Source organism: Eimeria acervulina, genomic scaffold (genome assembly GCF_000499425.1).
Source record: "Eimeria acervulina Houghton genomic scaffold, Eah_scaff510, whole genome shotgun sequence".
Classification (NCBI taxonomy): domain Eukaryota; phylum Apicomplexa; class Conoidasida; order Eucoccidiorida; family Eimeriidae; genus Eimeria; species Eimeria acervulina.
Window position 1 is genome coordinate 1 of NW_013549753.1, and position 22,905 is coordinate 22,905.

General features: G+C 52.7%; 3 protein-coding genes across 3 annotated transcripts; 1 reads left to right on the forward strand and 2 right to left on the reverse strand.

Annotated features, from left to right (window-relative positions):
• Positions 1–1,546: 1,546 nt before the first annotated feature.
• Positions 1,547–4,690, reverse strand: EAH_00041000 (hypothetical protein, conserved; the record flags this gene model as incomplete). The annotated part of the gene is made up of 1 exon (XM_013395183.1): positions 1,547–4,690. One exon carries the CDS (start codon positions 4,688–4,690, stop codon positions 1,547–1,549), a length of 3,144 nt encoding a protein of 1,047 aa, XP_013250637.1.
• A 4,772-nt stretch (positions 4,691–9,462) lies between these two features.
• Positions 9,463–18,219, forward strand: EAH_00041010 (hypothetical protein, conserved; the record flags this gene model as incomplete). The annotated part of the gene is made up of 6 exons (XM_013395184.1): positions 9,463–12,714; positions 13,024–13,499; positions 13,741–13,802; positions 14,229–15,636; positions 15,804–15,916; positions 16,091–18,219. 6 exons carry the CDS (start codon positions 9,463–9,465, stop codon positions 18,217–18,219), a joined length of 7,440 nt encoding a protein of 2,479 aa, XP_013250638.1.
• An 805-nt stretch (positions 18,220–19,024) lies between these two features.
• On the reverse strand, positions 19,025–22,424 carry EAH_00041020 (zinc finger MYND domain-containing protein, putative; the record flags this gene model as incomplete). The annotated part of the gene is made up of 6 exons (XM_013395185.1): positions 19,025–19,249; positions 19,792–19,932; positions 20,171–20,421; positions 21,187–21,650; positions 21,933–22,066; positions 22,410–22,424. The coding sequence occupies 6 exons, from the start codon at positions 22,422–22,424 to the stop codon at positions 19,025–19,027; spliced, it is 1,230 nt and encodes a 409-aa protein (XP_013250639.1).
• Between the last annotated feature and the right edge of the window lie 481 nt (positions 22,425–22,905).

Genomic DNA, 22,905 nt, shown 5'->3' on the forward strand with positions numbered 1-22,905 from the left:
ACTGTTCAGCATTCACTTTGCGAAACGGAAAGCTAGGGAAGGCGGAGCATAAGTGAGGGAAGAGCAAAAGGGTTTTAAATGGACTTACGCATTATTAACGCGTTTTCTGATTTGTTTTTCGAAAGAAAAGAGGTCAATATCCGGCTCAATTAAGACATAATTCCCTCGAGTGAGGCTCCGCTGACACACCGGACATGCGCCCTTGGCATTTGTTGATATTACGCCTGTTGTTCCTCCTCCAAATTGTTGTTGAAGACAATTTTCACAAAGTCGATGAGGGCAGACGTCAGAAGAAAACAACTTCTTATCAGCGCAATAGCAGCAATTCGTACAGCACACCGAACACTCGTACTGCTCCATCGTGCAGCTTCCCCAGCAGAAGACGCATCTCCAGAAGTTTTTCTGCTGTATATACACAACAAAATAAGCTGGAAAGTCAACCGCTTTTCAGTGTATCTTTCGGCCTACGTAAATTAGTTGCGTTGGTGTTGTGCAAGGGAGAAGAAGGAAACAAAAAAAAAGAAAGAGAACACCGCTAGCAGCGTACTGCCGCTGCGCTCTGTCCCATTTCTTGAATTAGAAATCACATTTCCTTTTGAAATATATCAACGTCAAAACAAATAAAGAGATATTTGCAATTTAAACTCAAGTTGGTCGTTCCCGTAGACGAAGACCGCATGCATGCATGCAGCACCTGGTGGCGCGTTCATTATAAACCAGGTAACGACAGTGTTAGTTTAATTGGCCTGTATAATTAAACTAAATAAATTAAAACTCCAATTTATTTGTTTCTGTACATCAAATAACTCCCCTAAACATCATACGGCTTCTGACTTCTTGCTGCCTCGCTGACATCCACCGTATTTTGTCTTCTTTTTCTTCTATTTCAACTAGAATGCATTTCTTTGTTCGCTTTAAATGCCAAACTTGAATCAAAAAAGTCTAAAGGCACCCCACAACCAACCCCACGGCGCCCAGCGGCTGAGCGCCGTGCAGGTAGCTTTTCAACATGCGTTAAAGCCTGGGGAGAGGCTTCCTGCTGCGCTGCTGTGCAGCGAAGCAGCAGTTTAATAGAAGAAAGGTAGAGAAAGAGAGCGTCATAAAAAGACATAGCATAATAACACAACGCCCTTCTCTCCCCTTCTTCTTCTATCCCCACCACATGCGTTTTATTTGAATCCGTACTTCTTCTCTACTGTTAATATTCTTTATTATAAAAGTGTATTTTAAAGAACCCTCATGCATGCATAGAACTGTCTAAATGTCTTCGCTAGCAGCCAGGCACACACAGAAATACACTGCAAGACACATGCCATCGACAGACATGCATCTCTGCTGCAGCTGCTGCAGTTGATGCAGCTGCTGCATCGCTTTTTGCTGTTCTTTTTCTGTTACTCCGATTCTTTCCCTTGTAATGTAAGGCAGACAGACAGACTAACGAGAGATGCAGAAGGCGACTGCCTCACACCCACTAGAGCAGCTGCTGCTGTTGCTGCAGCACCAGGCCTTCCAACAGCAGCAGCAGCAGCAGCAGGTCTTGCTGCGTTTAGTGAAGGTACACTAGTGCTTCATCATTAATTGTTGAGTACAGAGGCAGCTGAGAGGTGGTTGAGAGGCCCTCCTCCTCTACAGCCGGAGGCGTGCCTGCAGTGCTGCCGGTTGAAGGCGACAGCCAGACTTCGTCTTCTTGTTGCTTGGAGAAAGCAAAAGGGAGAGAAGAAACACCAGGAGGAACGTCGCTTGCATCTTCGCTTCCTGCTGCTGCTGTTGCGGCTGCTGGTTCTGCTGCCGTTGCTTCGCTCTCGGCCCAGCTGACGCGCTTGGGGGTGCGCGAACCTCCCCTACGGACAGCAACACAGGGCAGCGGCTTTTGCTGCTGCTGCTGTTCCTGCTGCTGCTGCTGCTGGTCTTGCTGCTGCTGCTCTTGCTGCTCTTGCTGTTGCTGCTCTTGCTGCTGCTGCTCTTGCTGCTGCATGTTTTGTTGCTGTTGCTGCGCTTCAGCAACAGCGGAGCTGCCAAGGATACTCTCAGCCACTGGCGCCGCTGCATCATTGCAAGCATCAGCCGCTCCTGCAAGAGCAGCGCCAGCAACAGCATCAACAGCAGCGGCAGCTGCAGCAGCAGCAGCAGCAGCAGGGCGGCGAGACACCCCAGGGCGAATCGTTACCAGCAGCGGATCAGGAGGCCCAGCAAATATACCTGGGGCTACTGCTGCAGTATTGTAAGAAAAAGGACGCACGCGGGGGGCTCTAAGTTGCGGCTGCTGCATCAGCAGCTGCTGCTGCTGCTGCTGCTGACGCCACAGCTGCTGCTGCTGCGCCTCAAGAAGCTCCTGCTGGTACTTCAGCAGGAGCTGCTGCTGCTGCAGCTGCTGCTGCAGCGCTTCCGTAGACATAAGCAGCTGTTGGGGCCCTAGCTGCTGCTGACTCTCCCCTTGAAGGCAACTTGGAAGTTGGCAAGTTTGCTGCTGCTGCGGTGGCTGCTGCTGCTGCTGCGGTGGCTGCTGCTGTGGTGGCTGCTGCTGCTGCAGCACGTAGTATTCGCCGCAGTTGAGAGGCACTGAAGTGCCTGCCCCGTGTTGTTGCTGCTGCTGCTGCTGCTGTACGGGATAGGCCCAAGGAAAAGTAGCAGAAGCAACGTAGCTGTCTGTGGCATTCGAAGCCACCTGCAGCGGAACCTCGCCGTGCAGCAGCAGCACTTGCTGCTGCTGCTGCTGCTGCTGCTGTTCACAGACGGACGCAGAGACAGGCAGCGACTCCGGGGGAGTTTGTTGCTGCTCTTGCTGTTGCTTTTGCTGCTGCTGCTGCTGAGGTGGCTCAGGAAGGTCTGCCTGCGCCCCCTTGAAAGAGCAGCAGTCTCCTGAATCCATTCGCTGCTGCATTTCGTTTCGCTGCAGTTGCTCCAGCTCCTCTTGCTGCTGCTTGTGTTGCTGCTGCTGCTGCTGTTGCTGCTCTGTTGGGCCGTCTACGGGAGCTTCACTGATTGAAAAAGGGGAATAGACAGAGGTAGCAGTGCTGGCGCTGGGGCTTGGGGTGCCGCAAGGCATAGACTGCGCGCTACGCTGCTGCTGCTGCTGCTGCTGCTGCTGCTGCTCCGTTTCTTGCTGCTTCTGCTGCTGCTCTTCTTGCTGCTGCTGTCGTTGCTGCTGCTGGAGATGTTCCGTTTCGATGGAGTCGTCCTCCTCTACATATGCGGGTGTCTGTACACCGGCATCCTCCGTGCGTGTGGCAGCTTCGTTTGCGCTGCTGCTGCTCGTGTTGCTGCTGCTTCTGGTTTTGCTGATGCCGTTGCTGAAGCTCCAGTGTCTCTGCAGCTCGTCTACTGTGCATTCTTCGCTGCTGCGGATGAATGTGCTGGTGCCCACGTCAGGCTGTGCAGTGATGGTGGTTATGGTGGTGATCTGGGTTGTTCTTCTTTCGAGCAGCATTACTTCTTCTGCAGCTTGGCTAGTGCTTTTGCCTGCCTTCGGAGTGCTGCTGCTGCTTCTGCTGCTGCTGCTGCTGTTGCTGCTGCGGCTGCTGCCCGCTGTGCCGCCAGCTCCCACGTACCCCCGTGAGGAACTGAAGTCCTCCGTGCCTGGCCAGCTGTCGTTGTCGTTGTTGTTGCTGCTGCTGCTGCTCTCGCTGCTGCAGTGCTCTTCAGCAGCAAATGAAGGATATGGAGGAGGGCAAGTGGAACGCTGTTTGCTGCTGCTGCTGCCGCTGCTGCTTTGCTCTTTCCTGCACTTGCTGCTCTGCAGCAAGGGGGAGTCCTCACGCTTCCTATTGCCATGCCGCATGCGTTCATCCTGTGTCCGTGCTGCTGCTGCTGCTGCGGCAGCAGCAGCAGCGGCAGCCACTGCTGCTGCTGCGCCCTCCTCTTCGCTAAAGAACTCCTGACCGCGGCCTTCACGCGACCTCGCTGCTGCAGCAACTGCTGCTGCTGCTGCTGTTGCTGCTGCCGCTGCTCTCGCTGCTGTGGCTGCTGCTGTAGTGTCCTGAGTGCTGCTTTTGCTGTAGCTGCTGCGGTGCGGCATTCCACTGGGCCCAGCGCGCTGTTGCGTCCGACCTCGGGCAGCGCTGTACTGTTGCTGCCGCTGCTTCTGCTGCTGCTTCTGCTGCTGCTGCTCTGCTTGTTGCTGCTGCTCTGTCGCTTGGCAATCCTCGTACTTCTGGCCGCTATCACAACCTACAGCAGCAGCCGCAGCAGCCGCTGCAGCGACAGCTGCAGCAGCTGCAGCAGCAGCGCACTGTGTTGTGCCAGACCTTCGTGGTTTTGCTGCTGATGTTGTTGGCAGCAGGCGCCTCAAGAACTGCTCAACAGAATGAGAACGATTTCTCGGGCGTTCTGCTGCTGGCCGTGGTGCCTCCCCCGCTGCTACTGCTGCTGCAGCAGCAGCAGCAGCTGCTGCTGCTGCTGCTCCTTGGTCACCTTCTTGATAAGAATAGGGATTTTCTCCTTCCGCCTTTTGATGAGCGCTGGCCGGCCCGATGAATTTCCTGAAAAGTTCGCCAACGCGGCGCAAACTGGGAGATCGCCCTCGTGCCCCTCCTCTACTGTCTTGCTGCTGCTGCTGCTGATGCTGCTGTTGCTGCTGCTGCGGCTGCTGCTGGTTGTGTTGCGAATATGGGTGGGGCCTGTCTTGTGTTAGTGTTGCGTAGAGTTTGGTGCCCCAGGGCCTCTTCGTGGTAGAGGGGTTTGGGGTTGACATCTCGGAAGGAGAAAGGCAGATCGATTGAGGAGATATCTGAAGGATTTAGAAAGATTAATTAAATATATTTCTTTTCCTGCATGCAAGGACGGGCGGTCTCCGGCTGACAAGAGAGAGCCTCGTGAGGTGTCAGGAGAAGTTAGAAGGAGAAATAAGTCATTCGAGATGCTTTTTCTACTGCATTTAAACTTAAACGAAATAAAAGTAAAAGGCAACAACCATCAGTGGTCCACTGGTCTGTCAGGGAGCGGATGCGGCGGTGACCACTGGACCCCGAATATGCACAAGTGCAGCTGCTTGGGGTGCGTAATAAACTTAAAAATAAATAAATTCGAGGGAAATAAAACGAAAAAACTCAAACTTTGCTAAAGGATGGAGACGAAACTTTCAGAGTGTTGAAGCCGCTAAACAGTCGCGCCCACGGCTGGGAGGCGCACCAACAACCCCACGCGGTGTATTGTGTTAATCGGGAGCTATAAACAATAACTAGCAATTCATTTTAATTAAACAAATTAATTAAGTGTTTAGAATTTATTCTCTGTTAATAACGCTGATTTTATTCACTGAAACATACTCGCAATTCGCGAGAACCACCGTGCAGGTATGGTCACTCAGCTGTACTGCAGCACCAGTAAGCTGTCCCTATATTTATCATGAATTCTATATTAGATTTTTATGTTTGTTTACTTTTAATCTAATATTTTAAAAGAAGAAAAATTGCATGAAGTAGCCAACAGGGGTAGCGGCAGGGAGGAGTGTGCTCTGGACGGGGTGATTATGAAGCTGTATCTCCACAGACACTGCAACAAAAAGAAAATCATTTGAATCCTCTTTCATCCTTTTTACTCTTTTGCGACTCTTTTCTTTTCTTTTGCATGAATCAAGGAAGACAGAAAGTGTTATTATCTCGCCTCTGCGATTTCAATTGTGCTTGTATGAAGTTTAGCTTTGTTGTATGCCGACGAAGAAACCTTTGACTGAATTCTGAAACAAAAGTCACTCCCCCTAATTATAATATGCAATTAAAAATGCAGGAAAATTAAATAAATTGATACATTTATTCAAAATAATGAAATAGAAACAGGTCCTACTGGGATTTGAACCCAGGTCGGCGGATTCAGAGTCCGCAGTGCTAACCACTACACCATAGAACCGTCGATTGGGCGCTTCCTTTTTTTTCGCACATCTTTAAGTTGATTATTTTAATAGAATTATGGGGTGATTATGAAGCTGTATCTCCACAGACACTGCAACAAAAAGAAAATCATTTGAATCCTCTTTCATCCTTTTTACTCTTTTGCGACTCTTTTCTTTTCTTTTGCATGAATCAAGGAAGACAGAAAGTGTTATTATCTCGCCTCTGCGATTTCAATTGTGCTTGTATGAAGTTTAGCTTTGTTGTATGCCGACGAAGAAACCTTTGACTGAATTCTGAAACAAAAGTCACTCCCCCTAATTATAATATGCAATTAAAAATGCAGGAAAATTAAATAAATTGATACATTTATTCAAAATAATGAAATAGAAACAGGTCCTACTGGGATTTGAACCCAGGTCGGCGGATTCAGAGTCCGCAGTGCTAACCACTACACCATAGAACCGTCGATTGGGCGCTTCCTTTTTTTTCGCACATCTTTAAGTTGATTATTTTAATAGAATTATTCCTTTAAATTAAAATAAATGGTTTTGTTTTTATATTGCAGTTTATGCTTGCTTTGTTTTTCCTGTAATTTCTTCTTACATCCAAAAACCAGAAAAAAACAACTTGCGATATAGACACTGCATCGCCTCTGAAATATTCAAAATCTCAGGGTTTTTTCTTAGCTTTTTTCGCTGTCTTTTATTTCTATGAAATAAAATGCATGCAAATTCTTTTTGTTCAATTTCTTGAATTAATTAAAACGAGAAAATATTAACGAAGTGGTGTAAAGCGGTGGCTGACGGTTCTATGGTGTAGTGGTTAGCACTGCGGACTCTGAATCCGCCGACCTGGGTTCAAATCCCAGTAGGACCTGTTTCCGCTTCTTTTAAGCTTTTATTATCGTTATGTTCTGTTCTTGCTCCGTATTCTTTTACTTGTTTTATTATAATTGTCTATATTGTGGTTTTCTTCTGTCTATTTGGGTTTGTTTTTTCTCATGATTTGGTGTCTGTAGTGGATCCTCGCTGTTTGCTGTCTTCATATAATATTTACTCTTGCTTGGTATCCGCAGGCTTATCGGCTGACTTCTTTATGAATAAGACTTCTTCTTTATTTTGCTGTTTCTTTTGTTCAGTGATCAATGCCCCGCCGCAGCAATTCTCCCCTTACCTTCAATTCAATGCAGTTTTATAACTCCTTTCTATAAACCGGGGACAGACGGTCTTGACTGGAGACAGACTCAATTAGACAGTCTCTGTTAGAGACATCTTCTGCTGCAAACAATCTCTCTTAAAGACAGCATCTGCTAAACGACAGCCACTCTTAGACACAGTAATTATTAGGAACAGTCTCTATTAGAGGCATACTCCATCAGAGACATTTTCTATTAGAGACATTTTCTATTGGAGACAGATTCTATTAGGGACAATCTCTATTAGATACAAACTCTCTTACCAACTAACTGCTTCTAATAGAGACACTCTCTCCTAAAGGCAGCCCTTCTTAGAGACAGTCTCTGCTAGAGACAGTCTCTGCTAGAGACAGTCTTTGTTAGCAACAGCCTCTGTTAGAGATAGTCTCTGTTAGAAGCAATTTCCGTTTAAAGAGAGGGAAGGAGAGGAAGGGGGTGGGGCCGGGCCCCTTTGGGGGCTTTTTCTTGAATTGGTCAAGGGTGCACCAGCAGCAGCAGCAACAAATGAAGCGCAGCAGCAGCAGCAGCAGCGCAGCTGCAGCGAATGAAGTGCAGCAGCAGCACAACAGCAACAAATGAAGAGCAACAGCACCAGAGCAGCAGCAAATGAAAAGCAGCAACAGATAAACAGCAGCAGCAGCAGTTAACTCGACAAGCGCAGTTTATGTTTAAACTCCTTTTTCTGTCTCTGTCTCTGTCTCTTTTTATCTTCATTTCAATGTCTGCAAATTTCTTCCTTCGTTGCCTGCATGCCTTCTTACTAACAGCCAAACCTGTTGAGCCCTTTGCTACCGTCTTTATATATATATATATATATATGTATATATATATATATATATATATATATGTTAGATAAATATAAATAATAAGGATGCTGAGAGCCTGAAAAAGCAGCAAAAAAAGCAGAGTTCATCAAAAAAATTCTTTTCAAATTTTTTTATCTCCTGCTGATTTCCTTTCACTCTCGCGCCACCTGCACGACTTTCTTTAGCTGCAGCTAGCTAGCGCTGACTAGCTAGCCACAGCTAGCTAGCCACAGCTAGCTAGCCACAGATAGCTAGCCACAGCGAGCTAGCCGCAGCTAGCTAGCGGGATATCTCTCGCGTGATGGTGTTACTGCTGCAGCTTGCTGCAGCAGTAACGGAACAGCTCTGTAAAGGCTTCTACAGGAAAGATAGGGGTTTTGAAATGAACTAGGGTTTAGGATTCAGCGTTTAGGGTTTAGGATTTGTTAGCAGCATCAGAGAACGCAGAATACTTGCTGGGGGATTAGGGATTAGGGTTTAGGGTTTAGGGTTTGGGGTTTAAATTATATAACCGCTTGAGCCCCAGATGAGTCCACCGCTCAAAGCATCCCTAGCATTATAGGGGTATATTTATTAATGTTTACGTTTTGTGCATGCAGCAGTTTTATTGGTTTTTATTTTCAAGCAGAAAAAAAAGCAGAAAAATATCAATCGGCGCCCCACAGCAACAAAAGAATAAATGGAGGGAGCGAGCGTCTGTCTGCTGTACGTACACCTGCAATTGCATATTTGGTTTTAAAATATCATTAAAAATATTCAAATCAAACATTAATTCTGAGGAGCAAACCCTTCCAACTCCAAGCAATACGATGGACAGACCAGCAGCAACAGCAGCAGCAGCAGCAGCAGCAGCAGCAGCGGCGGCGGCTGCGTATAGGGCCGATGGGGGCTTTTTCTTTAGCTGCTGCTCCGTAGAATTAATATTTAAAGGATTAATTTAATTAAATTTATTTAAATTGTTTTAAAATCCAAACAATAGAGCGCAGAAAGGCAGCAGGAGACACAGCGCAGCATATTGTCGTCAGCAGCAGCACAGCTGCAGAGCTTTGGCTGTTCTCTTAACTCAAACGCCCCTTTCTTTTTATGTTTCTGCAACAATTAGTTAAAATTTTATTCATTTTGTCTCATTTTAATGGCATATAAGGCTGGAAGCAGGGGGGCGCAGCAGCAAGCAGCAGCAGCAGCAGCAGCAGCAGCAGCAGCGGGAACCGCAGCCGACTCCTCTACTCCCCAGGTTGTTGAGGTGTGTGTACACCCCACGCCAACAGCAGCAAAATCTCTCCTTCTCTTCTTCTGTGCTTTGTCCTCTACTGCATTCCGCCGCTGAACCAACGAAGGCGTCAGCAGCAGCAACAGCTGCTGCTGCTGCAGCTGTAGCATTGCTGCTGCTGCTCCTGCAGCTGTTGCGGCTACTCCTTCCGGGCAACCGCAAGGGTGCAAAGCAGCGCTAACATTCTGAGGCTGCTTCTGGGGGCTTGGAGATCACTGCGGCGCGACAACAACACCAGCACCAAGCAGCAGGAGTGCCGTCGGCAGCAGCAGCAGCAGCAGCAGCAGAAGCAGCAGCAGCAACAGCAACAGCTGCTGCTGCCGCTGCTTCTCTAGCAAGCTTCCACGTATTCATTTGGTCCCTATGATGCCCCAAATTGAGGACTCAATGCGACAGCAGCTGCTGCTGCAGGGGCAGCAGCAGCAGCAGCAGCAACCGCAACACCAGCAGCAACAAACCCTCTCCATGCAGCCTCACACACTCTCCCACCCAATCCGGAAGGAGCAGCAGCAGCAGCAGCAGCAGCAGCAGCAACGCTTTGAACAGCACCATGGGTTTTCCAACTTGCAGCAGCAGGTCGCTCCCCAGGGGCTCCAGGCGGGCCAGCAGCAGCAGCAGCAGCAGCAGCAGCAGCAGCAGCAAGAGCAACAACAACAGCAGCAGCAGTGGCAGGGAATGCTGCGAAACACCGGGATCCTGGAGGCTTCTGTGCTGCAGCAGCAAAAGGCATCGGCGCTGCAGCAGCAGCAGCAGCTGCAGTTGCAGGCCTGTACCTCTCTTTGGGCGAAGCAGCAGCGGCTGCAGCAGCAGCAACTGCAACAACAGCAGCAGCAGCAGCAGCAGAATGAATCCACCCTTTTAGAGCTAAGAGAGACTAAGGGCGGCGCTGCAGTGCCCGTCGGTGTTACTTCTGGATGCAGCAGCAGCAACAGCAACAGCAGCAGCAGCACAGACAGCAGCAGCAATAACGCGGGTGGAGCATCTGCGTTTTTTCATAACAGCAGTAGCAGCAGCAGCAGCAGCAACAGCAACATCAGTAGCAGAAGCTTGCCCTCGTCTCCTCTGCAGCAAAGGGGGTCTCTGCGGCTGCAGCTCTCCCCAATGTTGCTGCAACAGCAGCAGCAGCAACCGTCTCATTCCCCTGGAAACGAGCAGCAGCAGCAACAACAGCAACAGCAGCAGCAACAAAAGCTGCTGCAGCAACTCTCGCACTACCGCCAGGCCCCCCCCTTCGTTCGCCGCGCTTCTACTGGCCTTCGGAAGTTCACTCCAAACAACAGCAGCAGCAGCAACAGCAGCAACAGCAACGACAGCAGCAGCAGGGACAGCAGCAGCGACATCGGTACCTGCGGCAGCAGCCGGGGCAGAGGAAGCAGCACCAACTCCAGGCGTCTGCCTGAACTTCCGCAGTTGCTGCAGCCTCCTCCAGTGCTGCAGCAAAACTTGTGGCAGCAGCAGCAACAGCAGCAGAGCCTGCTTAGCGGCAGCAGCAAACAGGGAACCTTTTCTCCTACCTTTGAGGCAACCACACCCAACAGCAACAGATGCTCTGCGGCAGCAGCGAATTCACCAGCAGCAGCGGCAACGCTAGCAGCAACAACAGCAGCAGCACCAGCAACAGCAACAGCAGCAACAGCAGCGGCAGCAGCAGCAACAGCAGCAACTGGGGTGCCCCAGATCGATTGCAAACCCACCCTAGCAAACGCGGCACTTCCTGCTCCTGCTGCTGCAGTGGAGCAGCAGCAGCAGCAGCTGCTGCTGCTGCTTCAACAGCGTCAGCAGCAGCTGCAACAGCAACAGCAGCAGCAGCAGCAGAAGCAGCTGCAGCTGCAGCTGCAGCAGCAGTCGCCGCAGCAACGGATTCACGTTGCTTCGTCGCATGAGGCATTGTTAGAGGAAGTAGCAGCAGTTGAGGCTGTTGCAGCAGCAGCAGCTGCTGCAGCAGTTGACGCTGCTGCTGCTGCCAGGATGCGTGACTTTGCTGCGGCAAGGAACAGCAGAATATCTGCTGCTTGCGTCGGCCCAAGGTCGCCCAAGCAGCAGCAGCAGCAGCAGCTACTGCAGCAGCTGCAGCAGCTGCAGCTGGAAGCAATCGAAGCAGCAGCAGCAGCAGAACAGCAGCAAATGCAGCAAATGCTACCGGCTGTCTCCTTGACGCGCCTTCGTGAAGCGGCTGAGGGCAGCAGCAGCAGCAACAGCAGCAACAGCAACAGCAACAGCAACAACAACAGCGACAGCAGCTGCAACAAGAGCAGTAGCAGCAGCAGCAACAGCAGCAGCCCAAGCCTCTGCGTAAAGGATAGCAGCACTGAATGCACTTGGGCCAGCAGCAGCAGCAGCGACAGTGAGCCTGAACGGGCAGCCAACCCCAGCAGCAGCGGCAATGACAACAGCAGCAGCAGCAACAGCAGCAGCAGCAACAGCAGCAGCAGCAACAGTAGCAGCATCCCCCGAGTTGAAGAACTCCAAACAAATGCAAATTCGGATGAAGACAGCAACTTTAAGTGGCATGGGAACCACACAAGCAGCAGCAGCAGCAGCATCAGCAGCAGCGGCAACAGCAGCAACAGCAATTACGACAACCTGAGCAGCAGCAGCAGGAAGAGAAGCGACAGCAGGAACAGAAGCGACAGCAGCAACACCACTACCGACAGCAGCAATAACATCAACAGCAACATCAGCAACAACAGCAGCAGCATCAGCAGCAACGGCGCAGCAACCCCACAGCAGCAGCAAAAGGCTTTCAGTTGTGGAGAGGAATCCGAGAAGATATTTCGTTTGGTTAGAGAGGGGGCGGCACATAAAGGGGGTGCACAGGCAGCAGCAACAGCAGCAGCAACAGCAGCAGCAACAACAGCACCAGCAACAACAGCACCAACTGCAGCAGCAGCAACAGCGACTACGAGCCCAAAAGCAGCAGCAGTAGCAGCAGCAGCAATAGCAGCAACAACAGCAGCAACAGAGTCAGCAGCAGCAGCAGCAGCCTCACCAACGGTAGCAGCAGCAAGATATCCTGCTGGTGCTGCTAGCAGTACTGTAAACGAATTCTACGAGCCCCAACCAGCTGCAGCAGCAGCGTCAGCAGCAGCAGCACGATCAGCAACAGCAGCAGCAGCAACAACAGCAAGTGAAGCAGCAGAAGCAATGCCAGCAGCAACAGCGACACCGGCAGCATGCAAAAACAGCATTGCAGGGCTGGATCCAGCAGCAGCATCAGCAGCAGCAGCAACAGCAGCAGCAGCAAGGCCAGCAGCAGCAGCAGCAACAGCAATGGCCACTACTGCCGCAGCTGCAGCACGAGCAACATGTGCTGGTGCTGCTTCTTCTTCTGCTAGTGCAGCAGCATATGATGAAGCACATAGCTCTGCTGCTGCTGCTGAGGCTGCAGCAAGTTTGCCGAGCTGTACATACACCTCAAACGAAGACTTCTTGTCCTTAGACAAATGGATGAAGCTGCTGCCCTCCAGCGAAGCTGAAGTCGCAGCAGCAGAAAAGGCCGTGGCTCTAGTGCAGCAGCAGCAGCAGCAACAGCAGCAACAGCAACAGCAGCAGCAGCAGCAGCAGCAACAAGGTGCCCCAAGAGAAGTACCAGAAGAGACTGAAGATGCAGCAGAGGTATGAGACATACGAAAACTAGTTGCTGCATATGTTGTTGCTGCTGCTGTTATTGTTGCTGCTGTTGTTGCTGCTGCTGTGGTTGATGTTGCTGCTGCTGCTGCCTGGAAGCTTTACTTTTTCACTGCTGTTGCTGCAGCAGCAGCATCTGTTCCTACAGCTGCAAATATTGCAGCAGGGCTTGGTGCAGCAGCAACTGCATGCAGCACCAGGATGCCTTAAGATACTGCGAAGCTCTAAGCAAGCATGCATGCGCTGCTGCTACTGCTGTTGCTGCTGCTGTTGTTGCTGCTGCGTTTGCTGCTGCAGCAGTTACTGGACCTACACCTCATCGACGGTGATTTGCTGAGGCAGCACTGGCTGCATGCAGCAGCAGCAGCCGATGCCTTGGAGCCCCAACTGCAGCAGCAGCAGCAGCAAGAGCAACAGCAGGAGTATTCGTTGATCCTTCTGCAGCAACAGAGCTCAGAAGCCGCCAGCATGACGCCGCAGGCCTCCCCCAATACAGCAGCAGCAGCGGGAGCAGCAGCAGGAGCAGGAGCAGCAGCAGCAAAGCGGCGCGACCTTGCTGCTGCTGCGTTGCGGTGTGTGTGTGTTATGCATTCCGTCTGCTACTGGCAGGGCCTCCACGATGTTGCTGCTGCTCTTACTTTTTTGCTGCCAACGCCTTCGCTGCTGCAGCTTGTGCTGCTGCTGCGGAAGCTGCTGCAGCGGGTGGCTCCCTGGTTGCTGCTGCCACCGCAGCAGGCCCTGAACTCCTCTCGCGCTGTCAGTAAACTCTGGTGGTAAGCAACAGCAGCAGCAGCAGCAGCAGCACCAAACAGCCGCAGCATTAGAAGCGGCAAACATCAGCAGCAGCAACAGCAGCAAGCATCAGCAGCAGCAGCAAACAGCAGCAGCAGGAGAAGCAGCAAGTAGCATCTGCAGTATATCTGCACGTGTATATGTATTTGTTTGATATATTTTGGTTGTGCTGCTGCATCTTATCTATTTACAATTTCTTTTTGTGTGTGTTTGCTGCTGCAGCGAGCTGCTGCAGTTTGCTTCTCCGGGTGTATCTGCAGCTATTGAAGAATTAACAGAAGATGGTGCATGGGCGCAGCTGCCTTTAATTCATTCATTGTCCCTTGGGCGATTTGTGTCTCCTCATGCTGCTCTCCTTTCTCTAGAATCTTTCCTTCGTCTCGCAGTAAAGCTGCTGCTGCTGCTGCTGTTCCTGCTGTTGCTGCTGCTGTTGCTGCTGTTGCTGCTGCTGCTGCTGCTGTTGCTGCTGCTGCCGGGGATGCTGCGTTGGCTGCTGCTGCTGCTGTTTCTGCGGGTCTTGCTGGTGCTGCATAGGTGCATCCGCTTAGGCGCTGGCGCCAACCCGTTATATAGAGACCGGCTGCTGCTGCTTCTGCTGCTGTTGCTGCTGCTGTTGCTGCTGTTGCAGGGAGAGGAAGGCGACGCAGGGGTTTGTTATTTGTATTTTATTTTATCTTACATCTGCACACACAGCCGCGGGTTTGCTGCAGAGCCGCAGCGGCTGCTAAACTCACAAGAACCACTGGACCACTGTTTGCTGCTGCCTTGCAACCGATGCCTCCAGCAGCAGCAGCAGCAGCAGCAGCAAACAGATTCACCGCCAGCTGACGGAATGCACAGTGCTGCTGCAGGGCCGGTTGCTGCTGCTTCTGAGATGCAACCGTATGCACCGCAGGACGATGGAAGCAGCAGCACGAGCAGCAGCAGCAGCAAGAGCAGCAGCAGCAGCACGAGCAGCAGCAGCAGGCTCTCCAACTGCCGCCGCTTCCTTGCTCGTCATGTGGGGGGTTTGCTGCTGCTGCTCTCACGAACGCCTCCGTCGGTGCTGCTGCAGCTGCAGCAGCTGCTCAAGGCTTGCAGGGAGTTAGGCCAGCTACTATTCCTGCAGCAGCAACAGCAGCAGCTGCAGCCGCAGCAGCAAAAGCAGCAGAAGCACGGAGCTGCCCTTCACCTCAACACGGAACAGAGACAGGCAGAGCAGCAGCTACAGCAACTGCAGCAGCAGATTGCTGCATGCAGCTGCCTCTCTCTCCCTCCATCTGAACTCCTTGAAGGTCTGGCAGCAGCAGCAGCAGCAGCAGCAACAGCAGCAAAAGCAGCAAAAGCAAAAGCAGCAACAGCAACAGCAGCAACAGCAGCAACAGCAGCAACAGAAGCAGCAATCACTGCTTCTCAGCTTGAACAGAAGATAGCCGGGTTTACAAGGCAAGGAAGTATACCCCATTCGGTTGAACAAATGCAGCAACAGCAGCAGCAGCAGCAGCAGCAACTCAAACATGCAGCAGCAAGAAGCAGCACGGGACAGCAAGCAGAAGCCCTTGTGCTGCAGCAGTTCCTTGACTGTCTGCAGGGTAGGCTTGCATTGTACGTTCATGCAGAAAACAGCAGCAGCAGCAGCAGCAGACACTGGCGTTTGGAAGGCTGTCTTGTACGCATTGTTGATGTGCGGGGACAGCAGCAGAAGCTGATTGCAGAAGAAGCAGCACTTTTGCTGCTGCAGCGCCTCGGGTGCTCGGTTCAAAAGGGCCTCTCCTTTCCTCTCCAGCAGCAGCAGCAGCAGCAGCAGCAGCAGGCGCTGTCAAAGCAACCGCCGCATGCAAATCAAACAGGCCTATTGAGGAGGAGGCCCATCCGAGGTTCTCCTGCTGCTGACAGCGGCAGCAGCAGCACCAACCTGCAGCAGCAACTGCAGCAGCAGCAACAGCAGCAGCAGCAGCAGCCGCGGAAGGATGGAGCTGGTAGAGAGCCCTTGACACCAACGAAGCAGCAGCAGCAGCAGCCACACTCCCCAGTTCCTGCTCGTAGAAACAGCAGCGGCAGCAGCAGCAGCAGCAGCAGCAGGCAACATGTGCAGCAGCAGCAAGCAGAGATATATGATGGCGACGACATCAGAGCGCCGTAAGCAAAACATCTGCTGCTGTTTCGCCACGCCTTTAACGCCTTCCTGAACCCTTTTGCTGCTGCTGCTTCACTGAATATTCCTGCTGCTGCGATTGCTGCTGCTGCATCGAACATTCGTGCTGCTGCTGCATCGAACATTCGTGCTGCTGCTGCTAATGCTGCAGGTTTACAATCAACGTGGTGCTAGAGAGGGGAAGAGAGGAAGCAAAGGAGCAGCATAAAGGTGCTGCACAAGCAACAAAGACACTAAAGACCCTGGCGCAGCAAGGCGTTGCTGGTTAGTTGCTGCTGCTGCTGATTCTGTTGCTGCTCCAGATTGTCGTGCTGCTGCTCTTAACGCCCTTGTATAATCTTTCTGCTGCCCCTGTAGCTGTTGCTGTGCATAGTGACGCTGCTGCTGCTGTTGCTCATGCTGCTGTTGCTAACGGTGCTGCTGCTGCTGCTACTGCAGGCCTGCTGCTGCTAGAGGGCGGGGCCCCTGCTCTTGCTGCTGCAGCAGCGGGGGCCCCTCCTCCGCAGCAAAGGAAAACGACGAATCTAACAGACAGCAGCAAGAGAAGCAGCATAAAGAGCAGCAACAACAGCAGCAGCATCAGCAGCAACAGCAGCAGCAACAGCAACAGCAACAGCAACAGCAACAGCAGCACCAGCAGCAGCGCTCGAAGGTCTCTTCCAGTGGATTGGTTTGCTGCTGAATCGCCAGGCACAGCGCCAGTGGCAGTTAAAGCAGCGAATGCAGCAGCAGCAACAGCTGCAGCAACAGCAGCAACAGCAGCAGCAGCAGCAGCTGCTGCTGCTGCTAGAGGGGTATCAATAGGCACAGAAGCAATCGCTTCCTTTGCCTTCGGTCTCTTTAACTTAGCAGCAGATGGTTTGAAAGAAGAGCAGCAGCAGCAGCAGCACCCTGGGGCTGCACTCACAGCCAAGCAACAGCAGCAGCAGCAACAGCAAGTGCAGCAGAAGGAGCAACTGCAACAGAAAGAGCAACGGCAGCAGCAGCAACAGCAGCAGCAGCAGCCTCCGCTGTTGCTGACTCAACAGCAACAAGTGATGCAGCAGCAGCTGCAGCAGAGACAGCAACCACTGAGGCAGAAACCAGGGCAACAGCAGCAGCAACTGCAACAGCAGCAAGGACTGCAGCAGCAGCAAGGACTGCAGCAGCAGCAAGGACTGCAGCAGCAGCAAGGACAGCAGCAACACCCGCAGCAGCCACAACAACAGCACCAGAAGCAGCAGCAGCAGCAGGACCAGGACCAGCAGCAGCAACAAGAGCAGCAACTACAACAACAGCAACAGCAGCCGCAACAACAGCAACAACAGCAGCAGCTGCAGCAACAACAACAGCAGCAGCTGCTGCAGCAAGACCAACAGCAGCAGCAGCAGCAGCAGCAAGGGGGGGCCGATGAGTTGAAGTATGCAGTAAGCCTGAAGACAGCAGCAACGCCTCCGCTTCTGTCTCCTTCTGTCTCTGCCTCTCTTCCCTCTAAACCTCAGAAGCAAAATGATTCATTTTTTCTCAAGCTAGCTGCACACCTAAGCAGCAGCAGCAGCAGCAGCAGCAGCAGCAACAACAGCAGTCAGCAGCAGCAGGGAGCAGACACCCGAGGACCTCAGCCTTTCTGGCTGCCTCTGCAGCCAACGCGGCAGACGCTGTCTCAGGCTGCGTCTGGCGCTGCAGCAACTGCTGCTGCAGCAGCAACAGCAGCAGCAGCAGCAGCAACAGCGGCAGCAACAGCAGCAACAACAACAGCAACAACAACAACAGACAATGAGCGGCGTTGGAAGCGGGATGTTGCTGCCTCAGGGGAGCAGCAAATGATGCTGCTGCAGCAGATCCTGCAGCGCCTACGCTCAGCAGACTCAGCGCAGCAGCAGCAAGAGCAGCAGCAAGAGAAACTGCAGCAGCAACAACTACTGCCAGCACGTAGCAGCAGAAGCACCATCCACGCCCCCGCACATCATGCTGCTGATTCACCTGTAGTGCTGCAGTGGCAGCAACGCAGCAGCAACAGCAACAGCAGCAACAACAGCAGCAGCAGCAGCAGTAGCAGCAACACCATGAGGACAGGCGGTATGCAAAGTAATTATGTAGCTGCAGATCGTTCTAAGGTCCGGCGGCTGACAGCGGCTTCTGCTGTGCCTAACTACGCAGCAGCAACAGCAGCAGCAGCAGCAGCAGCAGCAGCAGGTGCTGGTGCTGGTGCTGCAGCAGCAGCACCTGCTGCTGCTGCAGTTGGAAGTATCCTGCCAACGCCATCTACCACGCTGCGCCGGTGCAGCAGCAGCAGCAGCCTTGGTGTAGCAGCAGCAGCAGCAGCAGCTACTACGAGCAGCAGCAAATGGCAGTTTGCTGCTTCACCTCTCAGCAATTCTTATTCCAAGGCAGAGTTGCTGTCTCCGTCTACAGCAGCAAAGCTGCTGCAGCTGCCTGCAGCAGGCAGCTCAGCAGAATGCAGTGTGAAGCAGCAGCAGCAGCAGCAGCAACAGCAGCAACAGCCAAAATTGTTTAAGAGAAGAAGTTTGCTGCTCTCACCCTCAGCAAGAGCAACAGGAGCAACAGCTCTTCGGCGTGACACATAAACATGTGCCAGGTCAGATAGCTGCCTCATTGCTGCTGCTGCTGCTGCAGCTGCTGCTGCTGCAGCAGCTGCTGCTGCTGCTGCACTCCACCAGGGATGGCGGAAGTTGCAGCAGTTTTTTCTCCGCAGCAGCACGGCAGCCTTTCCTGCTGCGACGAGTCAGCAACAGCCGCAGCCCCTGCTGCTGCCGCTGCAGCAGCAGCATTTTTTGCTGCTACTTGTTACTAAGGCGTGCTGTGTCTGTTTGCTGCTGGTTGTGTTATTTTGTTTTGTTTATTCCTCTCTCCAGCTTGAAAATGTATTATTAGCTATGCAGCTTCGGTTGTGCTTGCTGCGACTCCAGCAGCAGCAGCAGCAGCAGCAGGTGCAGCAGCAGCAGCAGGTGCAGCAGCAGCAGCAGCAGGTTTGCATGAGTGCCTGTGCACCCGCCAGTCTGCTTCCTGACAATCTCTAGAGCAGTATGCCTCACATTTGCATCTGCTGCATCTTTTTGTCGCCTGAGGTGTACATACACCGCATATGAGAAGAAATCCTTGCTGCTGCTGCTGCTGCTGTTGCTGCTGTTGCTCGTGCTGCTGGCTGGCTAGCTGTGCTGTTGTTGGCTGGCTGTCGGTCGTGGTGCGTGTCGCTGCAGCTTGCTGCTGCTGCTGCTGTCTGCTGCTTGCTACAGCTTCTAAGCCATAGCTGCTGCTCCTCTCTGGGGTAGCCCTAACACTCTCTGACTGGCTAGCTGTAGCTACCTGTAGCTAGCTGTAGCTAACTGTAGCTAATTGTAGCTAGCTGTATCTAAGTGTAGCTAGCTGTAGCTAGCTGTGCTGCAGCACCTTGTGTCCGCATCGCCTGCACGTGGCAGCCAAGAGATCAAATTTTGCTGTCATTGCTGCTGCTACGCCTTGCAGCGCCTGCTGCTGCTCCTTTGCCCAGCTGCTGCTGCTGCTGCTGCTGCTGCAGAAGCGATGCCGCGCTGCAGCAGCTAATGCCTCCCATTCGCCGCTGTGCTGCTCCAGCAGCGTCGCCCGCAATTCCGGTTGCTGCAGCAGCAGCAGCAACAGCAGCAGCAATGCTGGCTTCAGCATAAAAACGCAACAGCTTAAGAGTGGTCGCTTTTTCATTGGCTGGTCGTGCTGCTGCTGTCATGAATGCTGATGCTGCAGCAAGTACTGCTGCTGCTGCAGCAAATGCTGCTGCTGTTGCTGCTGCTTACGACGGAGATGAGAAGACCGGACTTCGGAGGGGCAACGAGGCCGCTGCTGCACCCTATATATAACTCCTGCAGCAGCAGCAACAGCAGCAGCAGCAGCAGTAACAGAGGCAGACTGAGTGAAACAGCAGCAGCAGCAGCAGCAAAGAGACACAGAGACCAGCAGTTGCTGCGGCAAACAGGTGCAGACAGCAGCAGCAAAAAAGAGATAAACAGCAGCAGTTGCTGCAGCAGAGACAGACAGCAGCAGCAACAGAGACAGCCAGCAGCAGCAAACAGGGACAGACAGCAGCAGTTGCTGCAGCAGAGACAGCAGCAGCAACAGAGACGAGAGGCAGCAGCAGCTGCTGCAGCAAGGACAGGCAGACTCACCTCTAAGTAGCGATGGAGATCCTTCAAAGGCGGCAGCTGATCGTACATTAATTCATTTAAATGCTTCCGCAGCTGCACGCACCAAACAATCTGCTGCTGCTGCTGTTGTTGCTGCTGCTGTTTCTGTTGTTGCTGCTGTTGCTGCAGCAGCACATTGGAAGGCAGAGGGGAGATGTTGTCTATAGACAGCAGCAAGCAGCAGCAAGAGCACATCAAACGCCAGCAGCTGCAGCTGCTGCTGCATCACCAGCCTCTACAGCAGCAGCAGCAGCAGCAGCAGCAATATCAGCAGCAGCAGCAGCAGCAGCAGTACTGGTAGCTGCAGCGAGAATGCCTCACCCTTAAAATGTTATTTTTTCTAAAGGAAGTTAATTCATACCTGAGCGGAGACCAACCACCACGCTGCACATCTGCTGCTGCTGCTGCTGCTGTTGCTGCTGCTGTTGCGGCAGCTGCTGGTGCTGCTTCCACTGCTGCTGATGCCGTCATTGCTGCTGCTGCTGCTCTCACTGCTGCTGCTGCTGCTGTCGTCGTTGCTACGGTTGCTGCTGCTGCTGCTGCGAGCAGTGTTGAAGCTCACCTCTGCCTGCAGTCTGGATCCATGAGGAGGCTGTATATCGTCAGCCAAACCTAAAGCAGCAGCAGCAGCAGCAGAAGCAGCAGCATAAAGACTTGCGTAAGCGCCGCATAGAGCAGCACCTTCTGCTGCAGCAGAAGGTGCTGTAACAGCAGCAACTGTCTCCTGATACTGCAGCAGCAGCAGGTGCAGACGCGAGGATTAGCGGCAGCAGCAGCAGCAGCAGCAATAACAGCAGCGACGACAGCAGCAACGACAACAGCAACAACAGAAGCAGCAGGAACAACAAGACCAGCAGCAGCAACCACAGCAGCAGCAACAGCAGCAGCAGCAGCTGGTTCTTTGCTTCTTGCCTGCGCCTCTGCTTTCGTTATTCGCACATCTCCGCTCTCAACGGCCCTCCATCTAAAACCCAGCAGCAGCAGCAGCAGCAGCAGCAGATGAAATGCTGAGCTAGGCATTGCAGCTGGAGTTGTTGCTGCTGCTGCTGCTGCCAGTCTTGCAGCCGTTCAGTCTCACTTACAGCAGCAGCAGCACCAACAGCAGCAGCAGCAGCAACAGCGAAATCAGTGGTATGTGGTGCAGCAGCAGCAGCAGCAGCGGCAGGCATCAGCAGCCTCAACAGCATAAGCCGCAGCAGCGGCAATAGCAGCAGAACCAGGACGAGCAACAGCAGCAGCAACAGCAGCAGCAGCAGCAGCAGCAGCAGCACTGACTGTTGGTTTTCGTAGGCCTGCATATCTCCCTTTGCATTTCGTCTCCTCCACGGCTGCACCTCCAACAGCGGTACCAAATTAAGCAGCACATCTGCACCCCACAAGCAATAACCCTGCTGCTGCTGTTGCAGCTGCTGTTGCTGCTGCTGCTGCTGCTGTCGCTGCTGCTACTGCTGTTACTGCTGCTGTAGATGCTACTGTTGCTGCTGTTGCTGCTGCTGCAGCTGCTGGTGCAGATACTACTGCTGCTCCTGCAACTGCTGCTGGTGCACCTGCTGCTGCTGCTGCTGCTGCTGCTGCACCTGCTGCACCTGCTGCTGCTGCTGCTGCTGCAGGGCTTACCGCACTGGTCTAGCAGCAAAGTGGTGATTGTCATTTGCAGGTGTCTTCGCTCTTCACAAATAAAACGCAACAGAGACAGCGCGCACATCTCAGCAGCAAATGCTGCTTCCTCCTCTTGCTGCTGCTGCAGCACATCAGCAGCAGCAGCAGCAACGGCAGCAGCAGCAGAAGCTCCTGCGGCAGCTGATTCCGTTGCTGCTGCTGCGGTATTACTCCGAGAGCTCCTGAACAAAGCCAACGCGCAAGCAACAACTAAGCTGCTGCTTCTGCTGCTGCAGCTGCTGCTGCATTGCCAGCAACAAAACAACAAAAGGAGCAACAGCAGTAGCAGCAGCAGCAAAAGCACCACGAATATTCTCAGCAGCAGCAACAACAAGCGGAACAACAGCAGCAGCTGCGGCTGCAGCAGAAGCAGCAACGACTCCCACAGAAACCAAGCTAACAGCAACAGCAACAGCAGAGGCATAACACCGCAGCAGCCAGCAGCAGCAGCAGCAGCAGCACACCGTAGCAGCATGCTCTGCAGCTTTCTGCTGCAGTATTCAACGAGGTCAGGAAGCTGCTCATCTGCTGCTGCTGCAGCAGCAGAGTGAAAGAAAAGAATTTCCAGCACCGACGCCAACAAACCCTCGTGATATATCTAAACGCAAACCCTAAACCCTAAACCCTAAACCCTAAACAACAAACAACAAACAATAAACCCTAAACTGTTATTCATAGACAATAAACAACAAACAAAAACCCTAAACCCTAAACCCTAAACCCTAAACGACTTCATCTGCAGGCAATTCGAATTGTAATAAGGCCGCTCCGCTACATGCAAATTTCCAGCAGCAGCAGCAGCAGCAACACCAACAGCAATAGAAGCAGCAGCAGCAGCAGCAGCAGCAGCAGCAGCAGCAGCAGCTGACAGGAAGATAGGCAGCGAATGTCGCTTGCATTTTGTCTTTGTTTAAAAGTGGGAGGACCTTCTCCTTCCAAACCTCAATCGATATCATTTCCTCTATCAATAACCCTACCTGCAGCAGCAGCAGCAGCAGCAGCAGCAGCACTAGCAGCAGCAGCAGCAACACTACAGCAGCAGCACTAGCAGCAGCAGCACTAACAACAGCAGCACTATCTGCAGCAGCACTATCAACAGCAACAGCAACACTACAGCAGCAGCATTAGCAGCGCTAGTAGCAGTAACACAAACAGCAGCAGCACTAGCAGCAGCTGCGGCACTAGGAGCAGCAGCACAAGCACTAGCAGCACAACAGCATCAACAGCGCTAGCAGCGCTAGCAGCAGCAGCAGCAGCAGCAGCAGACCTTTTGCATATCACAGAATATTTTCTGTGTATTTTCGGGTCCCTGGCTGATTGCTTCTTCGTGCAATGCAGCAGACAGTCTCTCCAGCTGAGCCTGCTGATGCAGCCACCTGTGCATACACCTCAGATACTCTGCTGCTGCTGCTGCTGCTGCTGCTGCTGCTGTGGCTG